General features: G+C 42.8%; 1 protein-coding gene across 11 annotated transcripts; it reads left to right on the forward strand.

The window, feature by feature from the left end:
• The first annotated feature begins 392 nt into the window (after positions 1-392).
• smpd4 (sphingomyelin phosphodiesterase 4) lies at positions 393-17,472 on the forward strand. Of its 11 annotated transcripts, none has more exons than XM_044122105.1 (20): positions 393-543; positions 822-881; positions 1,408-1,494; positions 3,033-3,169; positions 3,233-3,308; positions 5,388-5,496; positions 5,705-5,757; positions 7,116-7,267; positions 7,574-7,706; positions 8,980-9,051; positions 10,706-10,843; positions 12,988-13,136; positions 13,803-13,893; positions 14,955-15,052; positions 15,120-15,288; positions 15,405-15,605; positions 15,681-15,911; positions 15,988-16,119; positions 16,481-16,609; positions 16,971-17,472. In XM_044122105.1, exons 2-20 carry the CDS (start codon positions 843-845, stop codon positions 17,289-17,291), a joined length of 2,517 nt encoding a protein of 838 aa, XP_043978040.1. In that variant the 5' UTR covers positions 393-543; positions 822-842; the 3' UTR covers positions 17,292-17,472. The 11 variants fall into 11 exon arrangements, with proteins under 11 accessions (XP_043978040.1, XP_043978038.1, XP_043978041.1 ...); XM_044122103.1 differs by having other exon boundaries at positions 15,120-15,283; positions 15,400-15,605; XM_044122106.1 differs by having other exon boundaries at positions 8,980-9,045; positions 15,120-15,283; positions 15,400-15,605.
• Positions 17,473-20,035: the final 2,563 nt, after the last annotated feature.

The following is a 20,035-nucleotide window of genomic DNA, read 5'->3' on the forward strand; positions in this document are numbered from 1 at the left end:
GTAGCTACTGACACATACTGACCAGGCTAAACCAAACAATGGCGCCAACAATAAGCGACATTATAGCATGGTCAACAGAAATTATGACAACCACCGTCACACCCGCTTCCTCATACATACTAAACCAGCGCGCCAATTCGGCTCCATTCATACCTAAGTGACAGTCACGCCCACCTTGACACACCCACCACCGAAGTGTCAACACCTTGTGCTCCTGCCACATCAGTAATTGCTTACTTTGACTATATGGCTCTTACAACGAGGTTTGTTTTATTAAAATCCCTCTGAATATCATTGATGACCGCACTCCGGTCCGGTAGGTGGCGGTAAATGTATCTTAAGTAGGTTGCCATCCACCAAGAAAACACAAAAGAAGAAGGATGTAATTCTCTGTACTTCCAGCAGATGGCGGGAGCGGCCTGCAGCATGTAATCGGCTCCTGTGAGTTTAACAGAGAAGAAGGCTACTTGCCTCTGGTAAACTGATGGAAACGCGGTTTGTGTAAAACCCACTCTAACTTTAATTTTTTTCCCGTGGACAGAGGTGAGGAAGAAGTCATTAACAGATTGAATTATTCCAGGTAGTTTCTTAATGAACTTCCGTTCAGCTTATAGCAGCTGTTGTCAGTTTAAACGGCACTAGCTAACCACCGTTAGCTGACTCAGGGTGTTCGGCCTCCCCCTCTCTTCAATTCAATAGTTTATAACTCCTCCTAGTTTCCGGAGCCGGTTGTTTTCTGACAAAACTGATTAAAATAGTTAACTAAAATGTTTCTGATCAATTAGCATCCGGATAAAAACTTGCCTGTGTTTGTTTTGCAGCTCCAGGTGGAGCTGAGGACCATGAGCAGCCCAAGCTTACAGCAGCCCAGCTTCCTGCTGGTGAGTCGCATCTAACATCAGCAAACAGCTGCAGCTCAGTTAGGATATCATGCAAAGTTCGTTTGTGTCACTAATTAAGTGAAAAAAGGGAGATGCATGCTTTGGTCTACAGCAAAATGCAGAGACTCCTCTACTGAAAGTTGCCCATAAAGCAGCTGATTGGTCTCAAGATTCTGGATTCCAGCTTAAGAAAAGCCTCTTTGCTGTGATTTATAGATATTCACCAGTTACAATTCATTGAATATGATGATGTGTTTCAGCTGCTGAACATCTCCGTTATGACCTACTGTCTCTGACTCCCAGCAAAACAATCATTAGTCAGCATCAAAAATAACAGGGACCTTGTGATAGTTTAGTGGAAAGAAGAACTGTGGTGAAATAAGACGCTGGGATAACCTGTGCTTTGAGATTATTGTCAACAAATGTCCTTTTTTAAGAGTTTTTGGGCGATTCGCTATATTCTTATTATTCAAATAGTTGTGCTAGTTTTCTTCCTGTTTTCATGTTTGTTACCGTGTTGTTTCAGGCAAACCTCAAAGCTGACGCCACCACCAAGCCTCTGATGCAGCGATGCCAGGACCTGCTGAAGATCATAGACGAGTATCCAGCTAAGGTATTTCAATGTGTTCACTTAGAGATGCACAAAATATCAACATCGCTCCGATACGTGAAACTGGGCCGATTTTAACAACCGATGTTTCTTTCCGTCTTATTGATGACTATATATCTGAAGGTAATGTGATGATAATAGTGATGCAGCAATGGATTGTGGGTGTTTATCAGTAACAGCAATATTAATTTCAATATTGACCCAAATTTTCATATTGGTACGCCCTCATTTTATTTGATAAACCAACCTGGAATATTTTACAGTTATGAAACTAATTCCTGGTTTTCTTCATTATAGTTTTATTTTTTTTACAAGTGAGAATCTGGAAAGTGTGGAAGTATCGTTAAACTCTTGGATGGGTTTAAAACACAATTTCTAGTAGGGGTGCACTGATTTATCGGTGCCAATTTCCTTAATTTTGCCAATTTTCTTAATTTTGAGAAATCGGTGATCGGCCGATACTTGCGTGTGAAGCTGATCTTATCTCCCTTAGCAAAGGTCTAAAAATCAAACTCTGTCTTCTTCTGCTCTGCAGTGAGAGGTTAGACCGTTGGCCCCGCCCACCAGGTTATGTCTGCACATTTGCAGTTAACTATTGCTGGGTTTCAGGTGACGTAGTACCGATGCCATACATTGCAGATGAGGGCCAGGAAGTAAATGTATTGGTCCAGCTTCAAAATGTCTAAAGTCTGAGTTCTGTTCAGTTGTTCCAACCGTTCTAATAGAGAGAAAGATAAACATTATTTTTGTGTTTTGAAGGTAGTCGGTCCCAAGGGAGTTAATTTAAAAAACTTACTGAAAAAAAGAGGAGAAAAGTGGATCAAACTAACAATCCCAGAGTTTACAGCTCCACTTTCTAACAGGTAATGATCTCATCGTTTAAATTATATTTTCAGATGTTTTATTTAGAAGGACAAGCATTCATATGTAAGTCACAGTGAGCTGTGAGTATTTCCCCACTTTCTCCCTCAGAGACCAAACGAGTCTTTAATGGGTTTCTGTAGATCGGAGTGAATCGTTGACCTTTATTGGACCTGAAACGACTCAACATTAACGTACAACTCCTGCATGAATTTGGGTTTACAGAAACTAAATAAATTATTTACTAGGAGATCCAAGCACATAGAAATAGCATGGGTTAGCTTGTTGTTAGCGATAGCATCGTTAGCATAGACTCATTACAACTCACTACTCACCCGGTAAAAACGAGTCCACAGCCATTTAATGCTTGTTTTGATCACCCCAACCTGAAACTAAATGATTTTATTCTCCAGGTTTTTGAAAACTTTCTTCTGACTCGTGGTAAAATGTCGTCTGCAGCTCCAGATAGTTAGTTATGTGGATCACCTCGAAGCGGGTAAATCCTCAAGATTATAAGAGTATTATCTTTTTTACCGATGTAATGCGGATCATATATTTTTTCTGTTTCAGCCTGTTTAGGGCGCTAGTTGTTCGCTGTGGTCCATTTTGCTCTGATTCGAACCGGAGAAATCCACTTCCTGAGCCCATCTGAATTTAAGTAATTCTGGGATGTTTTGCAGGAGCTGCACCTGATCTTCCCCTGGCTGGTGGAGAACGTGTTTGGAAGTCTGGACGGCGTCATCTCCGGCTGGAACCTGCGCCTGCTGCACTCACGCAGCAACGAGTTCAACCTGGTTCTGGACTTCCTGAGCCCGAGGTAGGACCGGTTCTGACCTGCTTTCAGAATAAAACAAGGGTTTCTCACTCCTCTGTGTTTCAGTGGCCCGATGATGAAGCTGGTGTACAAACTACAGGCAGAGGAATACAAATACGAAGTTCCTGTCAACTATCTCCCGGTACGACAGAGTTTTCATCAAGTTGTTGATGGTGGAAGAGTTGGAGTGTTTTTCTTATTTCTAGGCTTAAAAATAAAATCCAAACAGATCCAATTTAATCAAATTTTTCTTTTCTAAAAATGAAATTCTTCTCAAGAAGTCACTTTTATTTCTATCATTCCTCCTACAAGAATTTTTATTTACTTACAGGACTGTAGTTTTAATATTAGCAGAATAACTTTGCATTCTTACCTGAAAAAGAGAGAAAAGCTTTGATAGTTACGATCCGACGCTCGGCCCGGGTGGTTCTTTCTACTGAAAAATCAAAGTTATTTCCTCAAAGTTCTGCTACTGATGAGGATTTAGATTAAAAAATGTATTCATTCATAAATAAGTTACCCATACTTTAAAACACTGCAACAATTTAAACAACTTGACTGAAAAGGTGCAGGCAGAAGGACGAGGCTCATATTTATGTCTCATCAAAATAAACTAAATTACCACTTAATAAATAATTACAATAAATGAAAAACCAAAATCTGATTCTTCTTGTTTATAAATCACTAAACGGAAACATAAATGGAAAGAAAACAACACAATTTGAAGTTAATAATCAAATATCACTTTCTTGAAAACCTGTACTGAATTACATTCTCATAAGTCCAAACTTTCATCTTTACATAATTTAATTCCAACGACAGCAAAATATATTTTTATCTAATTGTTTAGTTTGTTTTGTAAATTCACAAACGTGTCATAAATTCTATCATCATGGCAGCGGCCATCTTGTTCTCTGCTACACTGAGATGCTAATGTGCTAAAGGTATTTAGATATTCTTTGTAAAACTTATAGCAAAGCATCAGTTGCCACAGCAACAAGTTTTCCTGGATGATTAATTGTTCCAGTAATTATTGCGATAAATGATAATGTTCTTGTTTTGAGATCATTTTCAAATCGTATATTGATGATGGCAAAACGACTCAAAAATTAAAAATAAACTTAAAAACTACACAACTGTTAAAATCCAAAATATTAATCATAAGAATAGAAATTATTGATACGAGATTAAGAATAAATTTACTAGATGATCAACTTTCCTCACTTTATTTTTGCTATTACAGTTTTATTTTTACATTATTATTATTATTATTATTATTATTATTATTATTATTATATGACTGTATTATTGTAATATTATGACTTTATTATAATGAAAAATAAAAATTGTAGCCTGGCTCTGATTGTCTGTCATAAAGTTGACCTGAATTCAATATCCAAATACGTAGAAGCTGTAAAACGCACTGACCAAACAAAATGGCTGCCCTGGGCGATGACATCACTATCACTATGGAAACAGAAGGAAAAAAAGTCCATATTTTCTAAACGCCAAACCTTCAAACAGCATAAATTTGCTCAATAAAATTGATTTATTGCCGAGTCAGAATCACTGCAGCACCTTCCCAAACGTTTTTCTTTATACACACAAAGTTTTAATCTGGATTAAAATAATAATCTGGTTTATAAAGACGGACGCCTGCAGGATATTATCGGAGGAAACGCACAAAACTATCATCACACCTGATCCACGAGAACACAGCCACGTCACCAACACGCATAAACTAGAGAAACACGGACACCAGGATCAAACTGATAAGAATATTATTATTAAAATAATATAATATTACACTAAATAATAAAGACAGAAAGCAAAGCCAACCTGTGTGTGAAGGAGGAAACTGATTCCCAGGCTTGTGTTTTACCTGAGGCATCCAGAGGTGGATGTGTGGCGACAACGTTTCCTTCATCTGTTGTGTTTCTGACAAACGATAAACTGCATTTAACTGCTCAGCTTGATGCTGAGAGCGTGGAAGATGTGACGCTCTGTCAGTGGAGAGTCGATGGGTGTCCCGTCAACGGGTCAGTTAAAAAAAAACAATAAAAACAACACAACGACTCGTAAATATCTTTTTTTAATATATACTTTAATAAAATCTGCAGCTCACTGCCGTAGAGCTGCAGGCCACATAATGTTGTGGTTGATGTGAACCTGATGTTTTATCTAGTAGTTAATGTGTGTGTGTGTGTGTGTGTGTGTTCAGGGTCCGGTGAAGGCCTGCATCCAGGAGGGCGTTCTTCCCGACTGTCCTCTGTTCCACAACAAGCTCCAGTTCCCGCTGCCGGGCGTCCTGACGCTGAGCATCGCTCTCAGTATCCTTACAGGAGCTGCTGAACCGTTTCCTGCTGAACCGTTTAACCGTTTCCTGCTGAACCGTTTCCTGCTGAACCGTTTCCTGCTGAACTGTTTCCTGCTCATCCTCATATTAACTTCAGCTCTCAAACTCTTGCTGTCGTTCTTTGTGATCACCAGAGAGGAAATTGCTTCCTGGAAATGAATTTATTCCTCAACTCTGTGCAGATCCCTTTGAGTTCTTCATGTTTAATTTGGCCTACTGCCTCATCGCGCCCAGGGTGAGTTTGGCGTCGCTGCACTGATGAACTCTGACCTTTTTTTCTGTTCCACATGTTTGATTTCATTTAAAACTGAATAACATCTAAATCCATGTAGTCTGCAACTAATGATCATTTTATTAATCGATCAATGTATCAGGACAGGCAGCAAAGATCATCAGGCCGGGAATCAAACCTGTGACTTTGAGGAAACAAAATGTGTATTTTATTTTTATTTAAAAATTACATTGTTTGAATCTGCTAACGTATTTCTAATCTAATTTAAAGTAAGGGTACGTGATCAGATGACAATCTGCAGAATATGTTTAATTGATTAATTGATAGAATAATCGATCACTAAAATGATCGTTAGTTGTAGAAATCGATCTGGTGTGAAGGTTGTGCAAAAGATCTTCTAAATTTTACACAAACATTATTTGACGTCTTCCTGATGCTGGGGGTGAAATCTGTCATGAACAGACTATGGGGTGCTGGTGGTGGCAGCATCATGCTCTGGAGTTATTTTTCTTCTTCTGGGTTCCAGATAATAAAACCCTCCAGGTTTCAGACTGGAGATGAACAGAGCGAGGAGCTTAGTCACGTTTTATCATCAGTCAAGTTTATCTGTGTAGAACATTTCAGAAACGAGGAAATTCAAGATTCTGTCCACCATAAAACACAAAAATAGAAAGTTGTTGCCCATCAGATTATTGATTATTGTTCAATTTGTTCTGGTTCAAAGCAGCTCTAACCTGCTGGGTTTAGCCTTAAAGGCGCTCAGGGTTCCAGCTGTTTTTCAGTTTTCTGGAAGTTTGTTCTGGATGCTGCTTCTCCATGTTTGGTTCTGGTTCTGATGCAGAGCCAGAACCAGAACCAGAACCAGCAGGTTGATCCAGCAGCAAATCCATAATTTGTTCAATGAACCAGAAGTTTAAAGTCTCAGTGAAGGACTGCAGAACCGGGTGGTGTTGAGCTAGATGATGTAGAACCGGGTGGTGTAGAGCTAGATTATGTAGAACCAGGTGGTGTAGAGCTATATGATGTAGAACCAGGTGATGTAGAGCTAGATTATGTAGAACCGGGTGGTGTAGAGCTAGATTATGTAGAACCGGGTGGTGTAGAACTAGATTATGTAGAACCGGGTGGTGTAGAGCTAGATGGTGTAGAACCGGGTGGTGTCTCCATCCTCCTAGTTCTAGTCAGAACTCCAGCAGCAGCGTTCTGGACCGTTGGGTTGTCAATCAGGCCTGTGAAGACGCTGCTGCAGGAATCAAAACCACTAAAGAGAAACTGAAGCCTGGATGAGTTTCTCTGGAGTTTCTGTGATTATTTATTGATTTCCAATATCAGCGTTATCTTGGTGTTTGCTGTGATTCCAGAACTGCCTTCAGCCGCAGCTCTGCAGCTCCACAGACAGCGCATACTTCGTGCTGGTCGACCTGTACCTCAAGTACTTCCTGCCCGTTGAAGGAAGTGTTCCTGCGTCTCCGTTCACCGACTCCAGAGGCTCTGTTGCGGCTCCGTCGCCACGGTAACTGTTTATTGAACAGCTTTTAAGACCTGAGTTTATTTATGGAGTAATGTTAGAAACAACAGGTGTTAATTAATGGTAGTGATGAGTTTCCTGAAGAGGAAAATGTACAAACTGGTAAAGAATGAATAAATAAATAAAGTGATGAGCAGTATGATGACGATCATGTGGGAGGCCAGTTATGTTGGGTTTTATTTCATATTCTGGCTGAAGGGAAAATCTCAGCAGCTCTGCATCCAGTAACAGTGAACAAAGGCTGATGGATTCTTGATAAATACTTTAAATATTTGGTAAATTTCCTCTCAGAGCTTCCAGTGTGTCGTTTGCGGGTTACGGCGTCCACAGCCCGAGTCTCCTGAAGCACCACATCTTCCACCAGCCGTCGGTGAACGCAGATCCTGCAGCGCAGGAGATCTGGAGGTCCGAGACGCTGCTGCAGGTGAGAATTGGTGCTGCAGCTCCGAGACGCTGCTGCAGGTGAGAATCGGTGCTGCAGCTCCGAGACGCTGCTGCAGGTGAGAATCGATGCTGCAGCTCTGAGACGGTGCTGCAGGTGAGAATCGGTGCTGCAGCTCCGAGACGCTGCTGCAGGTGAGAATCGGTGCTGCAGCTCCGAGACGCTGCTGCAGGTGAGAATCGGTGCTGCAGCTCCGAGACTCTGCGTCTGCACACGGGTCACACGCTCTTCCCCCGCGCCCTGAATATTTTGGTTATCAATTAATCTGTCGATTATTATGATGATTATCTGATAAATCAGACAAAAAATCACATTCTGCAGATTTTTCCTTAAAGCCTTTACTGAACAATATTAGAAGACATTAAGAGATGCACATAAACAAATACTTAAATTGTTCTTTTAAATTCTTTTAAGTTCTTTTAAACGTGTTATTGTCTAAAAGTCAATATCGGCATTTTTTTAGTGAACCTTTGATCATTTGTAGCAAACAATGAAACATTGAAGATGAGAAAAGCTCAGGCTTTCTGCTCCACATCAGTGTAGAAATGATTATTATTATTGATTAACTGGTTAATAACTGGTAGTGAAGGTGCTAATATACATCAGGTTCAGAATGTGAACCAGGTGGTGCTGAGGGCTGAACAGATTTAGAGACAAAGGATTTCTTTCTGCAATAATTGATTAATTGTTTCAGCCACGGTTCACAGATGAAGAGACTTTAATGTTTCCTCTAATTAAACGCTCAGTTTTCAGAAATCATCATTCATCAGACATTTTGGCATTAAAGTGTTTAATTCAGCTCCAGCAGCAGCATTCACATTGGATTGTAATTTCTGACCAGAATTGATTCTCTGACGTAAAGCGACCAGGCCAAACTTTTCTCTCTGCATTTAACTGCATTACAGTATTAAAACTGTTCAGTTATTAAGCAGACACCTGCTAGAATAACAAGCAGTTATTCTAGACTTTATGATTTTGTCTGCAAATTTTTAAATCTTTGGGATCTAGCTTGCAGAGCGATAAAATCTCTTCAAGTTCAAATGTTCTGTCTTTAATTTAGTTCAGGCCCTGGAAAAACCTACTGCTGAAACTTTCTGTCAGTGAAAGAAAACATTTTATTTTCTGATTAACTTTATGCTCACAAACAACCCAGAGTGGGTTCAGCGGTCTGGCAGGATGGGAACCGGAGCCGATCTGAGATTGGATCAGTTTCTGGAGGATTTTTCCTCTAAAATTCTGCGTTTTGTGTCTCCAGATGTTTGTAGAGATCTGGCTCCATCACTACTCCCTGGACTTGTACCAGAAGCTCCAGTCTCCTCAGGTAAAGGTAAGACGCTTTCCCTCGCCTCCCTGCATCCTGCTCTGCAACGCTGCATCCCGGCCGTCAACTGGCCGATTCTGGCCTGCTGATGTTAAACTAATTTAATTAAAGAGCTGCAGAGAAGATCCTGCCTGTCCTCTGGGTTCACACCCTGAGCCGGACCGGGTCGGATCGGGTCTTCGGGCCGGCGCAGCAGAAATCTCTGCTTTCGATCATTTAGCAGTTTTAAAGCTGCAGTCGCTGCGGTCAGGAGTTGGGCATGTTCCTGTCGCTTGTCGTCCTCTGCATGCTGTGTGGCACCTGAAGTCGGTTCTGATCCAGGCGGCCTCAGCTCTTCATCCAATCACTACAAAACTGAACTCGTCAAAATGCTGAGCGGAGAAAAGAGCAGAACAGGCGATAAAGAATCTGAAAAACACAGGGCTGCTGCTGGTTCTGGAGGTTTTCCTGCTTGGCTGCACCGATCGATCTGATCCGCCACAGAGGTCTGAGATCAGCCTCCGGCTACAATTTGCAGTGAAGATAAAAATCCTTCTTTTCCTGTGAATCTGTTCAGACTCGATACTGCAGTTCCTCTCAACAACACGCATGGCGACCTGGACGGGAATCAGTTCCCTCCGTCACGATTCCTCAGAGCAGTGCAGGAACTTCCTGCTGGTTTCCAGTGTAAAAAATGAAATGAACTTTTTAACGGCGACTCGGCTGCTCTGAAAGTTCAGCTGCTGCTCTGTTTCATATTCCACAGGAAATTATCCGTTGCTGCTCCGTTCAGAGGAAACTTCATCTGCTTGGTGCGGCTGGAAGGTTCTGGACCGTTTTCACTGCTCACCCAACCCAGAACCTTCCAGCTGGAGTCAGTTCTGCTCAGCTGGAGTCGGTTCTGCTCAGCTGGAGTCGGTTCTGCTCAGCTGGAGTCGGTTCTGCTCAGCTGTAGGGATGGATGCTGAGGCTGCGCTGCAAAAACACACAAAATGTGACCAAGTATTTTAGTTTCCAGCACAAATGTCTTGTTACACATGAAATACAACAAAACTAAGTTCCAATAAGTTGTAGGAACAAAATGTTTGAACTTGTTCAAGTCAGAAAATCTTTAATATTCATGGAAACGTTTCAGTTCCACCAGCAGATTATTTCACTGATTTATACAAGTTACAAGTGAAATAATCTGCCGGTGGAACTAGAACGTTTTAAAACTGATAGTTAGAAGTGATTTACTGAAAACAAGCTGTACTGAGGTAGTTGCACTGGAAACTAGACCAAAAATATTTGGTCAGATTTTGTTCTGCAGAGTGAAGCTGCTTTTATTCTGATTGGAGGATTTTCTGTAAAAACCGGAAGCAGATGACCTTCAGGGGCTGTGAAGGTCGTCTGTCCGTCTCCATCACGGGGAAGACGGAGGTCCAGCGCCGGTCCTCAGGCTGGAGTCCGGCTGGTCGGGTTGTGTAGGACCGGACCGGGTCTGGTAGAACCGGATCTGGACTCTTCTGGTTTTTCTCCTTTAAGAAACGAATCGTTTTGTTCCTGCAGTCAATATTTTCTTCTTTTTGTCTCCTGTTGTGTTTTGTCCTCCTGAATATTTTCGGCCAAATGTTTCTTTGTGGTTGCTCTCCTTCTGGTACCCCCTCCTCCTCCCCTGTGCCCCCCTCCTCCGGGTGAACAGCTGGCGCTGCTGCAGTACCGCCTCAGTATGTCCAGCATGCCGTGCCAACCCCTCGCCCCTCCTGGCTCTGGGACCCTCCACACCTACCAAGTACTTTTACCTTTTCACTCAGCAGCGCCCCCCTGGGGCCTCCTGGAGGTAAAGCTTCGGTCCAGGATCCTTCTCTGGTTAGCATGCTAGGTTAGCATGCGTTAGCTGCTGCTGCTGCATGAGGGGAGGCGGTCCGCCACGCTTTAATGCCGACTCATCGCGAAACGATTAATCTGATACATCGATTAGTGAAGAATCATCAACTAATTGATTAATTCACATTCTGAAAAATAATCACCTCTTGCTACACAAAAAGGTGATTAATAGGTAATCAATAAGTAGTGTCCAGATCAGATGATTTTCTTAGGATCTTTAGCTGCAGGTGATGAACTGTTCAGTAAAGACCTGCTGCTGTTGGATTTTAAACTGCTCTGTTAATGACAGCTGGACATTTATTCAACACATTAAACCTGTTTTCATTTGTCAGTTTTAATTGTTTCCAAATATTATCAAATGGCAATGTGGCAGAAATAGTTATTCCATATAATTGCTTCAAAATATGACCATATGAATAACCAGCTGCAGCAACTGATGCAATCAGAGCAAAAATCCAACAAGTTGTTTTTTTGAGCATTTTGTAGTGTCCAATTAGGAAAAGTCGATGAAAATGGAAAAACGTTCCTTAATTTTACAGAAAGGTATTACGCTGCACCAATGATGGAAAGATGTTCTGACCAACGGCGCCATCTACTGGACGGTCTGAGCCTTTCCACCAGCAGCAAACTGGGAGATGTCAAAGTTCAAATGTCCAACTCCTATCACTTCCTGTTTCTTCCAGTCGTGCGTAGGGTCAACATTTGATGACATCACGCTGTGGTAGCCCTGATGTTTGGCTCCAAATCAGCTGATTAATAACAGATAATTAGAATTTTCTTTGATGTTTTAAAATTCGCTTGGCATTTGGACAGAAACGTAGCTAAAGATCCCTCAGAAAATCAACTTTATGTATCTGGAAACATTTGAATTTTTAAAACAATCAGATCATGTTTCTGTTTCCTGAAACTTCAGTGAAACCAGATGCGGTCCGTTTTCAGAAGTACGATCTGCAGATTTCGGGTCCAAGTTCAGGCCATGCGTATTCAAAGAACCCGGTCGACGTTGGTCGGGCTCTTCCATCAACCATAAAGATCAGAATTAATCAAATTTACACAAAAATGTCAAAATTTGCAAAGAAATGTAAAGATGGCACCATAAAACCAGTTTAGACAGTTTAACAGCAAAACAATCCATTTGTTTTAGTTACTCTTTAATGAGATGAATATCTCTTTATGTTTTTGCAATACTGTAGACGCAAAAACACTAAATCTTACAAAACGTACTTTTTGTCTCGTTTGTGGTGCAAATATGTCAATTTACTTAAAACAAGGAAAATTAACTGGTAACTTTTCAACTAGATATAGGAGATTATTTTAAGTCAGTAATTCTAGTAGTTCTAGTTCAACTGACAATTAATTTCACTTGTAACAAAACGTTTTTCTAACGTTATAAACAAAATGATCCAGTGGAATGTTTTGGTCCAGGAATTACTGACTTTAAACAGGCTCCTGTATTTTACTGAAAACTTACCTGTGGGTTAGTTTTGCCTTATTTTGAGATATTTGCTGTATAAATGAGACTAAAATCCTTGGTAAGGTTTTGTGTTTTTGCAGTGCAGCAGGTGTGAGCGAGCCGTTATCTCGCTGTCCGGTCCAGCTCCAGGGTTTGTGCAGAGAAGGATCCTGGACAGCAGGCGCAGTCCTGCAGCAGAACTTTGGATCTTTGGGCGCATTGCTTGCGTCGATGCATGGCCGCCTGCCCGTCTTCCTGCTGTCGCTGCAGAGCACATGTAATGCCAGAAACAACAACCATCTTTGCATGAGTTCATGTGTTTGCAATTGGCTGCAGATGGGATGGCTGACTGCTGTGGAAGATCAAGCGTTGCATCCTGCTGCTGTAGCAGGAAGTGAGGTCACACTGCCCATCCTGTTGGACTTTGATTAAAACAAAATCATCGACAGATTCTTAGAATACATCTTGATCAGAAACTAAATAAAAACGAAATTTTCTGTTATTAAAACATGTTCTGATCCAGAGTCGTGAGGGTTTGAGGCATGTGGCCTCACTTTGGGGCGGGGCCTGCTGTGATTGGCTGCTTTGTGGAGCTGGTGGAGATGATTGGTGGTGGGGATCGCTGTGACTGGCTGTGTTTCCAGGAGCCCTTCAACCCATCAGAGGAGCACGTGTTGGTGGTGCGCCTGCTGGTGAAACATCTGCACGCCTTCTCCAGCAGCCTGACGCCGGAGCCGCCGCCCTCGCCGGCCCACTCCCCCCCCCACACCAGCCCGCTGGAGGAGTTCAAGAGGTCAGCAGCTATAAAAGGCCCTGGTAGCCATGATTACTCAGGGTGCAAAGTTAAAAAGTCAGAATATCTCCTAAATTCATGCATCTGAGGCCTTAAAAAGTCTTAAATTTCTGTTCCAGTGTTTTTGTTGCCTTAAATCCGTCAGCCTTGCATGTTGGACTCTTTAATCTGGATGTGCTTTTGTTTTTTTCTGTTCTGTCCGGCTAAAGTTTGAGTCAAAATCTTCACTGCGTTTTCAACCCAGGCTGTTGAGGATACTGCTAACTGAGCTAGCTAGTTGGGAAAGCTTTCCTGCATCTGTCCTGATTCAGTGAAATTTATCACCAGTTGGCTGGACGACGTTTGTTTTTACCTTGGGTCACTTCTGTTGCGACCCATGAGAAAACGTTTAATACATTAAACAAAGTTACTGAAATTGGAGGATATTTTTGTTAAATTTGTGTTTTGTTTTTGGATCAGTCGGGTGTTTGGGGTGAAACGTTTCAAACCTTTTGTTTTAGTATAAATATTGTTTTTATCTCCTAAGTGTTTTGCTGGAAAACCTTGAAAAGCTCCTGAGAATTGTTTGAATTTTATTGTATGAAAAGTGAAATTGCTAAGTAATTTGGCCAAATATTCATATGCATGTTTGATGCGTGTTTCTGTGTTTGTGCTGCGCTGCTGCAGGGTGGTGGTGCAGCGCTTTGTGCAGCAGAAGCTCTACCTGTTCCTGCAGCATTGCTTCGGACACTGGCCGCTGGACGCCTCCTTCAGAGCCGTACGTTACCGCAGCGTTTAGTTTATTACCAACAGTTTAAATCCAGTCAGGCTGAAATTAAAATATTTTTAGAAGAACTTATTTGTCCACTGAAGGTCTGAGATTAATTTAATACAGAACTAGAAAATGGAGAAAAAGGTCGATATTTTCAGTATTTTTTTCACTCATTTCAGTGAAACTCGTAAATTATGTTGATTTATAAATCCTTGAGTGAAATATTCCGTTTTTATTTCTTGTGTTCTGACGATTCAGAGAATTAAACCCCAAAATTCAGCATCTCATAAAACACCAGATCAGTGTTTCCAGCTAGCGCCTGGTCTGGACTCATCCCTGCGGCGCGGCACGGAGGAGAGCTCATCCTCCTCTGGACAGTACTCCGGAGACTCTCTCTGGGGTTCTGGCCGCCCCGTGCCTGGAGTCGCCATGGTGATTGAAGCAGCTTTTGGATCGGTACCAAGTTCTGTTGGAAAAAAGAAACCAACTTCTAGCATCCAGCTAGATGTTTCCAGCTCATGGCTGTCGGCGTGAAAAACTCTAAATGTTCTGCTAGACGGCTGCATTTGGAAAAACCCAGTGGACCAGAACCAGCAGATGACTTGCTGACCCAGATTGAGCTGACTGTGGAAGCTTCTCTCTGGACCTCCAGCCTCTGGCGCCTTGATGTCCAGATCAAATACTAACGTTACTTTCATCTGAAAAGGAGACGTTTGGACCCTGAGCAGCAGTCGGGTTCTGGTTCTCCTCAGAACCGGATCCATCTGAGCAGCCTCAGTCCCTTCCTGCTGAAGCTGCCACAGGTTCCTGAAGCACCGTGGTGCTGGTGAACATTTTCCTTCCACTAAACTTTCCATGGCTACGTTAGTAATATTCTGAGACGCTGAATCTGTTTTTCAGAGGGTTTTCATTCTCTGAACAAAAATCATTAAAATGAGAGGAAATAAAGACCTGAAGTCAACAAAACGAGTTTCAGACTAAAACTGTGGAACTTTTTCTCAGTATTTTAATGTTTTAGGATTTCTTGTCGTATTTCTCTGAGGTAGAAACCGATAAATCTCCTTCAGGTGTTGGAGACGTGGCTCAGCTACATTCAGCCTTGGAGATACACAGGAGAGAAGCCCAATGCCCAACCCGACCAGAACAGAACCGTGCCGGACAAATGGTGAGTGGACCCGCCTGGCGTTTCTGGTTGGCGCCGGTTCTGTTTGCTGACCGGACCTCTGCCGCAGGGAGACGTTTGTCCACGAGAACCTGCTGCTCTACACCAAGCTGTTCCAGGGCTTCCTGAACCGGGCCACGCGGACCGACCTGGTCAACGCCAAGAACGTCCTGATGGTGTTCCGGGTCACCAAGGTTCTGGCCCAGCCCAACCTGGCAGACATGATCCAGAGAGGTGAGGCCCAGTCTGATCTGTGTGTTAACGTAGATGTATGCGCCCAGATCAGCCTCACCGCAGACCAGCGGCTGAACGATCAGGCGACTCTTTGTGTTTCTGCGTTTCCTGTCCAGGCGAGCAGCTGTTTCTGGAGCCGGACCACGTCCTGCCCCACCGGCAGCCCCGCGGGTACCTGACGCCCGGCCAGGGGGGCAGCTACCTGTCGCCACGGCAACGGATGGTGACTGACACGGCGTTCAAGGTGAAGAGCCACGTGTATTCCCTGGAAGGACAGGACTGCCAGTACAAGCAGATGTTTGGCTCCGAGGTCCGAGGAGCGGTGAGTTCCCGGCGGTTCCGCTTCAGGGCCGTTTGGTCTGGCGCGTCGCTCACCCTGTCGCCGCTCGCCCTGCAGGTCATGAGGTTGATCCAGATCATCGCGCAGGCCCGCCACACGGCCAAGCGGATCTCGGATCAGACCAGCGAGGCGGCGGCCGGCGGCTCCTTCCTGTCCTGGTTCGGACTCGCCTCCTCCGACCTCAGCAACGCGTTCCCCGGCGCCGAGCCCGAGGACAGCAGCGAGTACCTGAAGAAGACCCACGAGTTTCTGGACCGGGCCCTGGAGAACCTGTGTCATATCTTTAAGGTCTGGTCCGGTTCCCGATCCCTCAGTAGAACCGGGTCGCCGCAGCGCCTCATGTCTCGCTGTCTCTGCGTTGCAGCTGAACCAGAACCAGCTTGCCCAACTTATTGCCAACCTGGGCGCCGCGCAGGACGACGGGCGCGCCAACCAGCTGCCGGACTGCGTCCAGGGCGAGAATGGGCCGGTTCTGACGGACCTGGGCCGGCGGCAGGTTGGTGGCTGGAAGCCAAAGTTTGGCTCATGTTGTTAAAAATAATTTATTAACAGTAGAGGTTTAACTGGGGAACCATCCAGAACCAGAACCCGGGTCAGTCGGCCACCAAACAGAAGAAACGTCTCACAGCGAAGAATGATGAGAAACTGAAAATGAATCTGATTACATTCAGCTAAAGGACAAAACAGCCCAACCTTACAGCTGAATTATCCCCTAAATAATTATTAGCTACTAATGGAAAAACAAACGTGTGTGTGTGTGTGTGTGTGTGTGTGTGTGTGTGTGTGTGTGTGTGTGTGTGTGTGTGTGTGTGTGTGTGTGTGTGTGTGTGTGTGTGTGTGTGTGTGTGTGTGTGCAGATCATAAACGGCCTGCGCCGCTTTGAGGTTCAGTACCAGGGCGATCCGGAGCTGCAGCCAATCAGGAGCTACGAGAGCTCCCTGCTGGTCCGGCTGCTCTACAGGGCGTCATCTCTACTGAACAATAGGGTGAGTCCAGTCTGGGTTTTTGGAGCATCCGTTCCGGGTTCTGGGGCGAGCCGTATCAACTCAGTCCATTTGGAAGAAGAACCTGGTGGATCTTAACAATCAAAAGCTTTTTTCTCATTAAAACAACTTTTTCCTCTTAACTTTAAAACCATTTTCCAGTAAAAGTTTATTCTTCCAATGCTAGGATTATATTCTCGTAGTTAAACTTTTCATACTCCGTCGTGCAGAAGCACCGATTGAAATTCAAGCTTTTTTATAAAAATATTTTTTCTTCTTTGTAATTTAATTTTTGAAAATGTTTTATTTTTAGATCATAGTGAAAATAAATTTCCATTCTGATCAGTGATTGTTTCTCTCTCAGCTCCAGGCCCAGATGGGCGCTCTCTGCTCGCGCTCAGACTTCTTGGGTCGGCTCGGCCGGCGGTACCTGACCGACCCGGACTCCTGCCTGCAGCTGCGGCGCAGCCCGATGTCGCGGCGGGCACTGGAGCGCCGCCAGCAGCCGCGGCTCAGCCTGCGGCCGCTGGCCAGCTACCGGACGCTGTTGCTGCTGCTGCTGTTCTACGCACTGGGGGCGCTGCTGTCCATCGGGCCCCTCTGCAGTACGGCCCTCCTCCTGACGGGGGCGCTGCTGTATGGCGTCCTGATGACGCTGTGTGCTGATAAACTGAAAACGCAATAAAACGGCAACTAGCTGAGCTTCTGTCTTGGTTTAACGCTCTACTGCGTTAATGTTAGCATGAGCCAGAGCTCTGGGATTTTTCTGATGTAAATACTTCTTTATTCTGTCCTTTGAGCGTCTGGAAACGGATGCAGGCCAAACGTTTTTAAGTGAATAAAGTATTTTTCTCAGTGAAAACAGAGTTTGTGTGAGAAAGATTCATTTTAAAGGGGATCTGTTCTGCAATTGTAACCCACAAGGAAGGTTTCTTCAAATAGCCTTCATAGTCATTGAAGAAATTAACTGCAATCTACTAATACCACAAACTAGTAAGGAAAGAGTAGAATTTAATATAGAGAACTTGTGAAGTGCACAATTCAGAGACTGAGATCTAGACAAAAGTCAAGGAGCAAAATCAATCTTTTAATTCGTCTGCAGACGGAGAGCAAAAATACATGAACTGCTTCAGGAGAAATCAAAATCTGCTGACAAGAGTTACAGTTACTTTATTCACCTCTTTATCACGTAACGTAGGCGGAGACTTAATCCTCAGAGGCTTAAAGAACAAACATTTCCGGAACAAAGGAAGAACATTTGATTTCTGTTGAACCGGCTCTAGGTCGGAACGGTTCAACTTGGTTTGCTCATTCACCACGTCGGCACAAGCTGACGCTTCGATGACAACTCCAGATTTGAAATCTCTCTTCTTCCTCTGCAGCTGCACAGTTTCTAACAGAAAAACATCTTGACTCTGATACATTAACACATGCTGTAAGTACATAAAAGGAACAACGTGTGCTGCAAATGAAACATTTTTCTCTTTAATGGAAAATCTCCTTTACAAACTTTATGGAGCCACGTTCACATAAAATGTACATGATTTTGGGGAATAAACAAAATCAACAAACATCTTTTAATTTTTTCAATGTGTTTGTCAAATGTTCATTCAAAGTTTCACTGTTGGTGACCAATCGGGTCACCATGTACCGGTTCAATCGGTCCTCTGGGCCGGAGGTCTCTGGCTCTGACCTGGACCATCTTAAAATACAGGACGCTAATATCAATTAGCTTAAGCTACAATTTAAAGGGATCTTTAGTCACTTCTCAAGTTTTTTTATGTTATCACAGTTTCATATCACCAACACATCAGTAAAATTAAAGAAGTTACATTATATGTGGTTATAAAAAATATATATATTTCAATCTAAAAGTGCTAATGAAATACATCAAAAGATTTTAAAGATTCTTAGCACTTTTTGCATATATTTTGCACACATATTTCTGAACTTTTTAACTATTTTTCTTTAAATCTTATTGTAGAATAAACAAGACATGAAATCTATCTTTTTATACTTTTTAATCTCATTGTAGAGTAACATGTGAAATCAATATTTATTCATTTTTGCTTGTGTTTTTAACATTGGGTTACACAAGATTCACATTTTGCTCGTTTTTTGTTTTTCCATTTGGAAAGGTAAGGTAAAGGAAAGTAATTTTATAGCACATTTTCAGCAACAAAGCAATTCAAAGTGCTTTACATGTGTTAGAACAAATAAAAAAGTTTAGAACTACATATTAGTTCCCCAAATCTAGTAAGAATAATAATTTATAAACTTGTTGGGGTCTCTTTGGATTCTTGATCTGATGAAACTAGAAGTTGGTTCTCCCTGTTTGATTCTCTATAGTAGATGGTCCTAAATGATGACCTAAGGTAATGAGTAATTTTTCTAGATGAGTTTTTCTGGATTATAAAGTTTTGTTCTAATACCTTTTCTGGAATAAGAAGTATTCCATAATTTATGAGCAAGGAGTTTTTCTGCATATTAATCTAAAAAGTATAATATTGGTCTAAATAGTGAGTACTCCACAATTTATAAAAGCAATAAAATAAACCAGACAGGCAGAGCAAAGAAAAGACTCAGCAGGGAATAGCAACATTCAGATATTACAAAGACGTGAGTGAAAGGCGGTGGCATCACGTATTGCATGTATCACTATGAAACCATGCAGCTCGGTCTCCCAGGCAACAGTCTGATATGACGGTGTTATCTAGGAGCAAGTCCTTGGGACCGCGCCTCTCCACAGTCACACAGATGATTTCAGAAGGGAGTGAAGAGAGAAGGAGCTTTATCTTCACATCTTCCAGGAGATTTGAGATATGCAGCCAGTCAAGGCTAACACAGGGGAGCCAGTTCAGATACAGAATGCTTTAGATCGGGTAGATTTAAAATATTAATCTGCCCTAAAGAGTCAACGATACACCTCTGTTCATCCCAATCATCCAAATTAGTGTGGCCATCCCACCGGATCGAAATCAGCAACTTCTCCAAGATCAATTCCTTCCCGCTAGAGAGGTTTAGAGTCTTCAGCTGAGCTGAGAGTTTCAGCAAGAATCGTATCCAACTTGTGTCTCCGTCCCACAGCTTGTCAGTCTGAGTGTTTACTAGTCGGCTTAATCCATCACGAATTTGTCGACAAGTATCCGCCAATTCCAAACAGGAGAATTTCTGTTATCATGAATCCAAATAAATCTGGGATGCATCCCGTCAGGTATGACCCTGCAGGATAGCTTCTCCTCTGCCCAGCCTTTTCTTTGAGAAAATTTTATAAATTTCGTTGAGAGACCGGTTGGTTTGATCCATAATTTGTAGATTGAAATGATGTGCAAAGAAAGGCTCCACAAAGCAGCTCAAAGCAGAGCAAGCAGGGCAGGAAGGGAGCAGAGGAAAAATGTGTCTGCCTTCACTGAGAGCAAGAGAGAAAGT

The sequence above is a fragment of the Gambusia affinis genome, linkage group LG07 (assembly GCF_019740435.1).
Source record: "Gambusia affinis linkage group LG07, SWU_Gaff_1.0, whole genome shotgun sequence".
NCBI classification, from domain to species: Eukaryota; Metazoa; Chordata; class Actinopteri; order Cyprinodontiformes; family Poeciliidae; genus Gambusia; species Gambusia affinis.